Source organism: Telopea speciosissima, chromosome 10 (assembly GCF_018873765.1).
Source record: "Telopea speciosissima isolate NSW1024214 ecotype Mountain lineage chromosome 10, Tspe_v1, whole genome shotgun sequence".
Classification (NCBI taxonomy): Eukaryota; Viridiplantae; Streptophyta; class Magnoliopsida; order Proteales; family Proteaceae; genus Telopea; species Telopea speciosissima.
In genome coordinates this window covers 48790526-48803567 of record NC_057925.1, presented here as the reverse complement: position 1 = coordinate 48803567, position 13042 = coordinate 48790526, and the positions used below count along the sequence as shown (strand labels likewise).

The following is a 13042-nucleotide window of genomic DNA, read 5'->3' as shown; positions in this document are numbered from 1 at the left end:
TTTGAGGAAAACCCTAGAAGAGAAAAATCAATTGAGATTTAGGGGTCTTCAAACAGTGATAAAATACTGCAGAACCAGCCTTGAAAGTTGATGCAGATGTGTGCAAAAACCAACAGCCCACGCAGAGAGCAGAAAAAAACCAGATCGAGAATTGTCAGGGTTTTTTCAAAAAAACCTTGAGAGGAAATCGATATGGGTAGATGCTTCAATGGTGGGGAAGAGAAACAGAGACAGCAGCTGTCCAGAAAACCTGCAGTGATTGATCCCAAGAGAAAAACCAGCTTTAATTGCAAGGGGAGACTGATCTTCAACAGGGGAGACCTCCAAAAAAAATCGCAGAAGTGTGGGCGGCAGCTATCGAACCAAAAAACCTTCTTAAATCATCAATTGTTGAGGTGATAAATTAGGGCAGCATCTATCTCATAGATCACCTCATTGGATCTGCCCTAATTGGAGAAGAAAAACAGAAAAAAACTGAAGAAATTCGAGTGGGACGGGAGGGGAATGGATATTGAATGGAAAAAAGATGGAAAAGAGAACAATGGAAGAAGGGGGGGGGCTAGGAACCAGGCTAGATCAGAGAGACCTGCTCTGATACCATATTAGAAGAGAGAATTAGGAGAATACTTGAATGATCGATCAGATCAGTCAAGTCCTTTATTTATAGAATGAAAAACACAATCAAAAGTCCAAAATAGCCCTAGTCATAGCCGAAATATTACTAGGAATCTAAGAATACATAAAACAGAATAATAAATATAAAATAGAGTATAAAAAGACCAGAATACCCCTACGGTTAGTATTCTGGCATATCTTAACATGTAGAAATTCCTCACCTCGCCGTGGAGGCTTTACACGGCGCCATGCCTAGGAGGTGACATCATCTAGTGCTTTTTGGATAAAAGTGGGTTTTTTGGGCTTTTGGGCTTGTTTGGGCCTGTTAGGTTTCTTTTCTTGGGCTTTTCAGGGGTTGTGGGTACGATATTTTCCATCCACGTCCTGTTGTCATCATTGCCTGGGGGGGGGGGGGTGCCAAAATTCAGTGTCTACACTAGCATTTGTAATTTCCTTTCAAAAGAAGAAATTTTCACATCCTTCCATCCTTCAGCCCATTTTCATGGAAGTAGCATACCTTAATATGCTATCAGAAAAGCTTGACACTGAATAAGAATCAACATGCTGAAATTTTAAAGATTCAAAACAAGTCACAGAAAAGTTTATAACATCAAAAAAAGAAAATTTCCTTTAATGAGCACTAAGCCAATCACTGACAAGTTAAGCCTTAATAGAGTAGATTTAGAACAACTATGATAAATGTAAACCATGTCATACCAATTATTTATTTAAAAAACTCTCAAATCATGACGTAACCCAAGATAAGATGAAACAATAAATGATGCAATTCGAGTAACAGAAAAAGTATACTAGATATATGATATAGTACAGAAAATAAAGAATGGAACGGGAAACATGTTTTATTTACCACTAGTAGATTCATGCACGAAAGGATAGATTGAGTATTTCCTGCAGCATTATGTCTGGAAACCTCCAAAAGAATTTCTTTCACATGCTCCTTGTTGAATAGTAAATAAGAGCACTTCACGGAGAGAGCACTCAGAAAATCATGAAGTCTGTGCTTTTCACCAAGGATCCTAAGCAAATCCTCCTGAAAAATAACAAGAACAATGTTCTCTAAAATATTCTCCTCAACCATATCCATTTTACACACAGGCAAAATTCAACCCTGAAGGGAGATGGGAACACATAAAAGAAGTACCCGACACAGCCACGCTTGCTGGAAACTAGTGTTGGGATCAAGTAGAGTAGTCAATATCTTCCAAATATTAGCATCCTTTAGCTGATCAAGAATTTGGAAACTCTCCTCAGCCTCTTCAAGGTCACTAAACCAGCGGGACATGGTCCTAAAACAAATGAAAACCTTCTTTTGAAACTCGGGGGTATCAGTATCCTGCATTGTAGGTCAAATTGCGTGAGGGTTTCACAATTGAAATTAGTACAAGCAGAACCTTTTCAGAACGTACAAACCTGGCACGTTTGTCTAAGAGACAGATACTTCTGCATTTCTAGCTGTAACCTGCAATCAAGACGAAATCCCCTGAAACTTTGTTCAAATCTATCAAAAATATTTAGGGAAAAAAGATAAAAAAATTGTTCAACAAAACATCATTAAGAAATGCATGATGTCAAAATGAAGCATCAACAAACCTTTGCTTCTGCTCCAGTATCTTCTCAAGTCCCTTTACCTCAAACTTGTTGAACCCTGAGAAGACTCTAACCCAATGTCTCACCTTGTCTTTAATAGAGAACTCAGCGGGAAATAGAGACCCACACAGAATAACCTCAATTGTCTCTGATCTGCAGAAAGCATTTCAAACTCAAACTGTTTCCAAATCCCATATCTGCTATAGGGAAAAGTAGACAGACTATCATAACTAATTACTGATCACTACATCTGGAGAATCTTCAAAAGAGATGTGAAGCTTGGTAGTTACTAGTTCCAGTTTCTATTGGAGTGTACATCTTAAGGCTTAATATTGGTGCACTTATCCAACACAGACAAGAATGTCCAACATGGAAAAGTTCTGAAAAATAGCACAGCTTCAATGTATAACTACAATCACAGTGAGATCCACCATGGTTCCTTCTTGTTTTCCAACACCCCACCCCCACCATCCCCCCCCCCCCCCAAAAAAAAAAAATCCCTTCTCAATATTTTCCTTTGTTGTAATATGGGTACAAGAGTATATTTGTCCATTAGGGTTTAGTTGGTGTTGCCCTAAGGGTATATTTGTAACTTGTACTTCATAAGGTTTATTATAAATAAAGAGGGCTTGTATCTCATGGACATAAGTTCAATTCCCCAAATCCATCATGGTATCAGAGCGAGAATTGACATTGGGATCCGAACCATAATGAAACCCTAAACTCACCGCCACCTCTCTCTCTTCCGCCTCCACCTTCTCTCTCCCTCTTGGTTTCAGCGCCACCACTCACCACCGACACCCTCTCTCTCTCTCTCGGCCTCTCAGTTTCACTCCACCGCCGCCTCCTTCTCCTTCGGTTTTACTGCCAGCCACAACCGCCACCTTCTTCTGCCGCTGCTGCTAGCCGCTGCTACCGCCTTGCCCTCCTGTCTCTTTTTCCCTTGGTGGTGCTCTCTTTCCCCCCAAGGGCTCTATCCATTCCTATGATCTAAATCTCCTCCTACAGTTTTTTGGAGATTTTAATGTGGTAGGATCCCTTTCTTTGAACCCATATTACAACATCCTTTTTCCAGATGACAGTGGATTAATTGCAGGCAATACGGAAACAGGAAAATAAAGAAAAGACTAAATGCTCCCCCAACTTCATTTCAAAATTATGAAGCCAGTGAAGAAAACAAAAATGCACCATTAAAAAAAAGTAATGTAGCTCATTAACATCAATGAGTTATGCTAGGTTGGTGTCAACCTCAGCCAAGGTTTTAGATCTCAGTTTTGCCCCTGGTTTCGCCAAGCCAGAAAACCGAGTTCTGCCGAGATCTCGGCGAGATGGTGTATTTTTTCCTGTCTCAACTCGGTGGTGGGTTTCAGTGGCCATATGGCCAAGGTAGGTCCTGAAACTTGACATCCCCCCAAAGTCTGGCCTTCTAAACACAATGGAAACATTAATTTTTACAAATTCAAACCCAAAGTGGTACTTTGACTTCAGACCTTAGGTTGGTAGTCTACGACGTACGTGAGGTCTACCCTAGGCTATTCCACACAATATTTAGAACACATATAATTAAAGTAGAGGTGTAAAACAACTCAAATAAGCATTACGAATTAAAAACATCAAACCGCAAACCATTTAAGCATTAGGCATCATATTCATAATCACACATGGTGATGGTTTGTTAAAAATGGTTAGAAACTTGGAAAGAGACATAGATTAAACAAATACAAGTGTACTTAAAACTGTTCTTGAGATGCAATGCAGCTCCCTCTTTTGATGTTGAAGCTTCAATCTTGAATCTCCAAACTTTAATCTTCAGTAGAGGTGAGATTTCCCAAAAAAAAAAAAAAAAACACCAAAACCCTCATCTCCAAGTGTTTTTCCTTCACAGCAGAGCAAAAGAAGCAAGACAAAGGCGAGATTTCGAGTTGAGGTTGAAATCTCGCCGAGAGGGTGCTTTTTTATAGCTTAGTTTGGTCCTGAGTCGAATCGAGACCCAGATAAGTGCCGAGATCTCGACCAAGATATTGTCATTTTTCTGTATCGTCACTGGTCTTGTCTCAAGTCCTAACGAAAGTTACGACACCAAGATAATTTTGAGATGTAGGCGAGATCTCGCCGAGATCTTGTACCATGGGCTCAGCCCAACTCAGGATTGCAAACATGCAATTGCAATATGGCCCCAGTTCGGGTTTCCTAACCTTGGATCGAGTGTAGGCCTTGTAGAGGTGAGGCTTTGCTGCAAATATGAAACAATTCTGATGGACAGAGGTGGAGTTATGGGATGCGAATGAAATTAGAAGGTTTGGTGGTATGGAGCAATCCATCCAAAAGAATGGCCTGCAACAGGGATCGAGTGGGATGATTGGTGTTGTGATTTGGCACTCTCAACAGGTTCTGGTGGATGGATGTGAAATTATGAGACTCAGATATTGCAGCAACCTTCAACTCGCAGGAGCAGCACAGGGCTCTTTAATCGATTGGTCACAACAACAACAGATCTGGACCTTGTTTGTCACTTGATTCTGATCTTCAAGAGGTCCTCACAGCACTTGTAATAACCTTCGAATGGCAGCAGCAATAAAGGGGATAGAACAGGGTAGGAAGAATAGGAAGATAAAGAGAAGAAGATAGAAGAAAGGGGGTAGGGGAATGGCCTTCTCAGCCTGGGTCTCTCACCACAACCATCCCAGCTGTTGAAACAAGGAATTACTCTCACAATCAATGGCAAGCTTGGCCAGAAAATTCTATTCTTTAAAATCTGTTTCTATTACAAAAGGGGCTGCTTATTTAATGGAATAGGTCAGCTTACAAAATTAGAAACTTAGAAAATACTTTCTAAAAGAAATAGCAACTTCTAAAAATAGAAACCTACTGAAAATAGAAACTAGGCTTTATAGGTCAGCCAACATGCAAGGATCAAAATTAGAAACTAACTAAAATTAGAAGCTACCTAAATGAAATAAAATAAACTTTCAAAAACTGAAAATAGAAACTAAACTTTGGCACCATTAGGATAGGATCTTTCTCCACTTGATGGGCCCACAAGATCTTCTAAAAATCAATCCCAAACAAGGCAAATTTTGGCTGACACTGTTCACGTGAACAGTGTTTTAGTCTTCAACTTGGGTCTTCTAGAAGGATTCCCATCAAGGCATTACGGGCTGTGACACTGTTCACGTGAACAGTACCATATAAACAGTAATTCCTGACTCTTCTCTTCTTCATGCTTTGATCTACTTCACTAGCCCAACAGCCCAATCAGGCAGGCCTTGCCTTGAGCAATCTGAGAAACCCAATTTTTCCAAATTGAGTTCGGTCAGCATGATTTACAATGTAATGATATGGATGAAATGACCCATGAACATGAAATTTATACTAAAAATAATTTATAAAATATCCTATATCATATATCTACTGTTATAAAACATATATAAGCAGGCTTGGATTGGGCTGAACCAAGGCCACACCCTTAACCCAGCCCGATTGAAAATCAGTTTTGGCTCGATCACGGATCACCCCCATGTTGCCCCAGCCCAAATTGATGGGCTAAAAGATGACATAAAATAATCTCTTCAACATCTATATGTGTACCAAAGACAATGAAATTTCATCAAGCCTTGTTTATCAAAGTGAAGGCCAAAGAAGACCTTCAAAATAGCTCTTCCACTCAACTTCTATTTCAGCCGACCAGTATAAGGACAAAGTATCAAACTGGAACTCAAATTTCTTTGTGAAAACTTCTCTATTGATGAGAAAAATCTTTCTTAAGATAGCTTTCCAGGTGGAAGCAGTATTTGGATAAACAGAACGATCACTATAAAAAGACTAACAAAGCATAAAAGCTAATTCCTAGCCTGGCTAGCCGGTGCTACATGGCTTTCAATGAAAAGGTTCTGTTTACATGCAAGCAAATGCCAAAGATAAAGTAAAATATCTAGTGAAGGTGAAAATAGGATTAGGGTTTTGCTAATGATGATTGAGCCAGGGCTCTATAAAGGACTAAAGGTAGAAGATGGCTATAAGGGTTCTTTATGGCTTGGATATGCTGGTTATGGGTGAGGTTTTACTGGTGATTTAACAGACAGAATATGAAAGAATGAAGGCTGGATATGGGTACAGTATGGGATGGCATATTAGAAAATAAAGACAAAAAACAACTAGAAAACAGAGATAATAAATAATACGTGATTGAGGATTGAGGATTTAGTACAAAGTACAAGTAGAACCAGAACCACAAGAGTAGCACAGCACTGCGACAAATCAACTTCAATTCAATGTAGCAAATAAAATAACTACTTACCCAACCCCCTTGTCTTTCTATAAGCTACAATGTTTTGAACATTGATAATCCCTTAATTAGTAATTCCCCAAAAACATGTTGAGCCCAACTATTACGAGAAAAACAGAGAATTTATAAAATCCTAAAGTACTAAACTTCCTTACAGTCAAACTAGAAACCTGTTTATGGTTCTTGAACCTACACTAAAACTTACTATTTTGATTCGAAGTAAAATTTTAGAAACTCCAACAAGGCTTGTTGGAATAAAAATCCCATCACAGACTGTCACCATCCCAATAAATTGGCAAGATCTTGCTCTTGTAGGGAAGATAACTCAATAAGCTTCCAAATGGCACCTAAATCACGCCAAACAGGTGACTTCTGACCATTCAAAAACAGACCCAAAATAAATGATGCAATGATAGCTCCCAAAACAAAACAAAACAAAACAAAAAACCAAAGGGAGAAGTCATATGATTCTTGCTTCGAAATTTGGAATAATGACAATATATGCATGAACTACAATAGTGAATCTTGTGTAACTTGAGCTACAAAAATATTTTACCTGAAATCTATGCCAAAGAAACATCTCAAAATTTTCCCAGGGATCCAGTCATATTCATTGGAGTTGCTTGAATCATCAGAAGACTTCAAGTAGTAAAATTTGTAAAGTTCAGCTAGCCTCTCCATTGTATATCTTCTAACAAGAAGCTGGAAAAGAATTATCAGGATTAAGTTAATAGCTGGTAAATTAATTAGCAAAAGAAAGCAACACACTCACAGGGAGGAGGGGAGGGAGGTGAAAGTACAGATGTGTCCCAAAGGCGATCTGCAACAAGTCTTGTAGTTTCAACTGGAATAGATTTCAAGGAATGACACGCCACATCACAAACTGTGGCAACAACTTGTTTCCGAACATTTTCATCATAATCTAACAGCCGGTCAGAGAGGGCAGCTACAAAATATTCATTCACCTCAAAGGTTAGTATATATGTCCCGTACTGCCTAGCAACCTAAATGTCAAGTAATATGCACTACCCAAGTACTCGGAACATCTTTACCTACGATTTGATGAGCTTCAGGTCTGAAAGGATCTGACAGCAAACAGCTCTTAACGTATTCAATAACAGACATGCGAATCTCTATCACTCTATCAGTCAACCTTTTAAGAAATTCAGAAAAGAGTGGCTGAAATGCTTCAGTGATAACAGAAACTGGAAGAGCAAACAGGTCTCCAAGTAACCTGACTGCCTTGAGACGAATATCAGCTTGATCTGTCTGCAGAAGTTGAAACTTCAAAGTAAGAACCTGCTAATCCAACCTCACAATTCTTGAAGTCAGAAGTAGAAAACATAAGAATTTTTTTTTTTTTTTTTTAATCATTTTAAAGAAATAGAGATACACGCAAAAGAAGTTCTAGGGGAAGCAAAGGGTAAGCGTCAGGCCCCTAGGAAGACTTGGTGGTGGGATGAGGAGGTCCAAGCAGCCATCAAGACCAACAAAGAGAGGTTTAAGACATGGCAACAGACTAAAGAAACAGAAGATAAAAAGAGGTATATTGAGGCAGAAAACGAGGCCAAGAAGATGGTGGGGATGGCTAGGGCGAGGAAATATGAAGAGCTCTATATTAATTTAAACAAAAAGGAAGCGGAAAAAGCTATTCATAAAATAGTTAAAATGAGAGAAAGGTAGAGTAGAGATTTCGACCAAGTGAGATGTATAAAAGGGGCGATAGAAGAGTGTTGATAAGGGATGAGGACATTGTGATGAGATGGGATGACTATATTTGTGAATTACTAAAAGGAGATAGTTCAGGTATGATTGAATCGGTTAATTGCATTATTCATCATGACACAACACATCATGGAAATGTATGAAAGGTTGGTGTGCCGGAAGTTAAAGAAGCCTTAAGAAAGATGAATGTAGGCAAGACACTAGGCCTGGATGAGATCCCAATAGAAATGTGGAAGGCCCTAGGAGTATGTGGGGTATATTGGTTAACCATGTTATTTAACAAGATTATGATCACAAGGAAAATTCCAGACAAATGGAGGAGAAGTATTGTAGTTCTGATCTACAAAAAAAAGGGTGATGTCTAGAGCTGCAATAACTATAGAAACATAAAATTAATGAGTCATACTATGAAACTTTGGGAGAAGGTTATTGAAGCCCGTCTGAGAAGAGAGAATTATATCTCGAAGAATCAATTTGGTTTTATGCCAGGTAGATCCACGACAGAAACTATCTACCTACTGAGGAGGCTCATGGAAAGATATAGAGCTAGCAAAAAAGATCTCCATATGGTCTTTATTGACCTGGAGAAAGCCTATGATAGAGTCCCTAGAGATTTAATCCAGCATGTTCTTGCGAAGAGAGGGGTGTCGAGTAAATATATTGATGTAATTAAAGATATGTATGAGGGTGTGGCGACTAGTGTGAGAACTGTGGGAGGCCAAGGCAAGGAATTCTCAATTATGGTTGGGTTACATCAAGGATCAGCCCTAAGCCCTTATTTGTTTGCGTTTATCATGGATGAATAAACCCAGAACATCCAAGACGATGTACCATGGTGTATGTTCTTCACCGATGATATCATTTTGGTGGATGAGACAAAAGTAGGGATTAATGCTAAGTTAGAGATCTGGGGATCAACCTTGGAAACAAGAGGCTTTAAGATTAGTAGATCAAGGACGGAGTATATGATGTGTAAGTCACTCTTTGATGGATCACGACATGGTGAAAATTGAGGAGAGAGAGATACCGCCAAGTGACTACTTTAGATATCTAGGGTCTACCATAAACAAAGAAGGTGATATAGATGATGATGTTTCACAAAGATTTAAAGTGGGGTGGTTGAAGTGGAGAGGTGCGACCGGAGTAGTGTGACCAATACATTCCTTCAAAACTTAAAAGGAAAATTCTACAGGATTTTTGTCCGGCCAGCTATAATGCATGGGGCGAAATGTTGGGCAGTCAAGAAGTGCCATATAGCGAAGCCATGTGTTGCGAAATGAGGATGCTAAGGTGGATGTGCGGAAAAACTAGGAAGGATAAAGTGAGGAGCGAGCGTATTAGAGCTGATGTGGGAGTTACACCGATCAACGACAAGCTCCGAGAATGTCGTCTAAGGTGGATTGGCCATGTGCAACGGAGGCCTAGGGATGCCCCCAGTAAGGAGGACCAATCTGATCCCGATTGAAGGAGCTAAAAGAGCTAGGGGCATAAAACCTATTGGAGGGCAAGGATCCATGTTGTCGACACCATTAGCTGAGATTTTCCTGATTTCCTGGGCTATCCTCTTTCCACTTACTTTGATTTTTTATGTTTGATTTTTCATCTTTCATTTCCCATTTCTCACTTTTCCTATGTCATTTCTTCATCCCCTTACTTTTGTGTTCCTTTGTGAGGTCCTCAATTTTCCCTACTTTGTTTTGAAAAGGATCTAGAAAGCCAACCTCATTTAGTTGGGATAAGGCTGAGTTTGTTACTGTTGTTGTAGAGATCCATGCAAAAAGGGTTTGGCTAAAGTTTTTATGGTGCCAAGTGCCAATCTGATGCACCAATCCTCCTCTTTTATCCAGGCTTGGGACCGGCAGCAAAACATTGGTAGAGTTTGCCAGAAACGAAGTTAAGAAGATTATGGGAAAAGCAAGGTGCAAAAAAATGAGGATCTTTATAACAATTTGAGAACAAAGGAATGGGAAAGGGCTATCTATAAGATAACTAAAATGAGGGAAATGAAGATTAAAGACTTCGACAACGTTCGATGTATTAAAATTGAAGATGACAAAGTACTAATAAGGGCGGAAAACATTTAAGAGAGATGGAAAAATTATTTTTACAGCATACTAAATGAAGACATTTTTGAGTAATAGTCTCCTGGAAGGCTGCATTACCCTTCAAGACACCACATGTCGTAGATATATACGAAAAATGAAGGTCTTAATTTTTCGTATAGAAGTAGGTAAGGTACTAAAAGTCCAAATGGGGTCCAATAGAACTGTGGAAGAGCTTAAGAATATGTGGTTTATCTGGGCAAACCAAGATTTTTAATATGATTATGAACACAAGGAAAATGCCAGATAAATGGAGGAGAAGCACTATGGTATAAAAATAAAGGTGATGTTTAGAAATGCAATAACCATGGTTCTAAATCTTGGTTTCGCAAGATACCGAGATGAGATATGAGTGGAGTTTAAAAAGTCACAGGTTTCGATGGGTTTCGACCAATTTCGACAGAAACAAGCCATATTTCGCAAGTTTCGACACTCATGCTCATCGAAACTTGAGGAAACCTGGCTCGAAACCAGGACAGACAGTTATTTATGCCAGAAACCAAGACAGATATCATTTAAGTAATGTTTTAAGATATTATTCATAATTAAGCAAATGCCCCCTATTTGAATCCAATAAAAATAGTTTAAAAAAAAAAATTCCAAAAGGATAAAAAGTCAACCCCCAATTCAAGAACAAAAACTGGATTTTCAGCAATAGGTGCAATTTTCAACTTTTAAACGTTGGGGTTTTTCTCAAATCTAAAAATTCTATAAATTTTAATATGGTAAAACATTGCTAAAAACCCCTTTCTTCGTAATTTAAATTTTTATTCATCCAAAAAAAAATATATATATATATATATATATATATTTATTGCTAAAAGTCTTCAGCAAGGTGATCCTCTTCCCCCCCCCCCTCCTATTTAGTTTGGCTGAAGAGGTTTTATGTAGAGAGCTTCAAAAGTTAGTAGATTCTGGAAAAATTAAGCCTCCCCGGTCCTCGTGATGTGAAGATACCAAGCTATCTTCTGTTCGTAGACGATATTTTTATTTTTATGAACAGGTCAATCCGATATGTTAAGCAGTTGAAAGATTTTCTTGAGAAGTATCAAGATTATTCAAGGTAGAGAATAAGTCTTGAAAAAAGCAAAATTTTCTTTGGGAAGGTGGTGTCGATGAGAAGGGAGTGGATTTCTCTAGAGTTGGGGATTCCCAGTTGCAGTTTTCCTACCCGTTATTTAGGGATGGAAATTTTAAGGGAAGGGTGAGGAGAGACCCTCTCCTACCCCTAATGGATAAAATTAAAGGGCGCATTTTTGGCTGGAAAGAAAAATCTATAGCTGGTAGGGTTGAGTTGGTGCGCTCTGTGATCGCTAGCATTCCCTTGCATAATTTTGTGATTTACTAATGGCCTTCCTCAATGATTGTGCTTATAGAGAGGTGGATGCGGAATTTTATTTGGACAGGGGACGTTGATACGACCAAAAAGATCACTGTAAACTGGGACATGGTTTGCAGACCTAAGAAAGAGGGGGGTTTGGGTCATGGATGACTTTGGGATGTTAATAAAGCTTTCCTCAGTAAGTAGGCCTGGCAAGTTAAGCATGAGGATTATCTGATGGGGAATTTTTTCTGCACAAGATTTTTACCAAAGTCAAGTGAGAATAGAGGAACATATAAATCTTCTTCTATCTGGCTTGGAATTAAAAAAGTGTGAGAGTTCACTGCCTCCAAGGAAAGGTGATTGCATTCGTTTCTGGAAGGATAGGTGGATAGAGGACCGATCCATTGAAGAACAATTGGGTGTTGAGTCATCTTTGTTTCCTTTGGATAGGTTGGTTAAAGATTTTATTGGGAATTCTTCTTGGGTTTTGCCGCAGGTTCAATCTATCTCAATGCGAGATATTTTTTTGATAAGGTGAGGGAAGTTAAATTTCCACCAAATCAGGTTGAGGACGTGATGTTGGAGCCCGGATCTGTCAGGAACTTTTTTGATCAAGTCGGCTTGGGAGGAGATTCGTAGGAAAAATACAATTGTCCCTTGGTTTGCATTGATCTGGAAAAATAACCTGCTTCCTCGTCAACCTTTATTTGGGTGGAAGTAGATGTGTGGTAGACTTGCTACTGATGAGGTGGTTCAATCTAAAGGTATCCAGCTTGCCTCTAGATGTGATTTATGCAGAAATTCAGCAGAGTCGATGCAGCACTGCTTCATGGAATGTTGCTTTTCCGTAGCAGTTTGGAGGGAGTATGTTTCTCTTTTCGATGTTGTATGGCAGCCCCAGGATTCTGTTTGTGGTTTGGTGGAAGGCTAAGGTTCGGCTCAAAGAAGTTTGACTTGCAGGCCTAATTTTAGTTCCTTTTTTTTTCCTTTGGTTGCAAAGAAACTCAAGAAGATTCGAGGGTAAGATGATGCGGGCGGAATTAGTTATGCGGCAGGTGCTATGTGTGTTAAAGGAACAATTGCCTTTTTGTAAGCTTGGGGGTCCCTATTCGCACCTATAGGGCGCAAAGAATCCTGGAAATATTCTGGTGTGCTCCTTCTTATCCATGGTTTAAATTAAATATGGATGGGTGTTCGCTTGGAAACCCGGGAAGAATGGGGGCTGGCGACGTGATTCACGACCATGATTCGAGAATTGTCTCATGTTTTAGTGATTTCATTGGAATAAAAACAAACTGAGACAGAGTTCCAGAGTTTGATTAAAGGTATTCTGACTGCAAATCATCTGGGAATCCAAAATCTTTGGATTGAATCAATTCGCTG

The 13042-nt window shown here is 39.2% G+C and overlaps 1 protein-coding gene across 1 annotated transcript in view; it reads right to left on the bottom strand.

Annotated features, from left to right (window-relative positions):
• Positions 1 to 13042, bottom strand: part of LOC122643674 (sister chromatid cohesion protein PDS5 homolog B-like) — a 77881-nt gene that overhangs the window by 43900 nt on the left and 20939 nt on the right. Inside the window, exons 6-12 of the mRNA XM_043837275.1 lie at positions 7561 to 7777; positions 7309 to 7454; positions 7065 to 7210; positions 2227 to 2376; positions 2047 to 2095; positions 1778 to 1969; positions 1484 to 1666 (exon numbers count right to left, since the gene is read on the bottom strand). Of these exons, the coding sequence (XP_043693210.1) occupies positions 1484 to 1666; positions 1778 to 1969; positions 2047 to 2095; positions 2227 to 2376; positions 7065 to 7210; positions 7309 to 7454; positions 7561 to 7777 (1083 nt within the window). The remainder of the gene's footprint in view (positions 1 to 1483; positions 1667 to 1777; positions 1970 to 2046; positions 2096 to 2226; positions 2377 to 7064; positions 7211 to 7308; positions 7455 to 7560; positions 7778 to 13042) is intronic.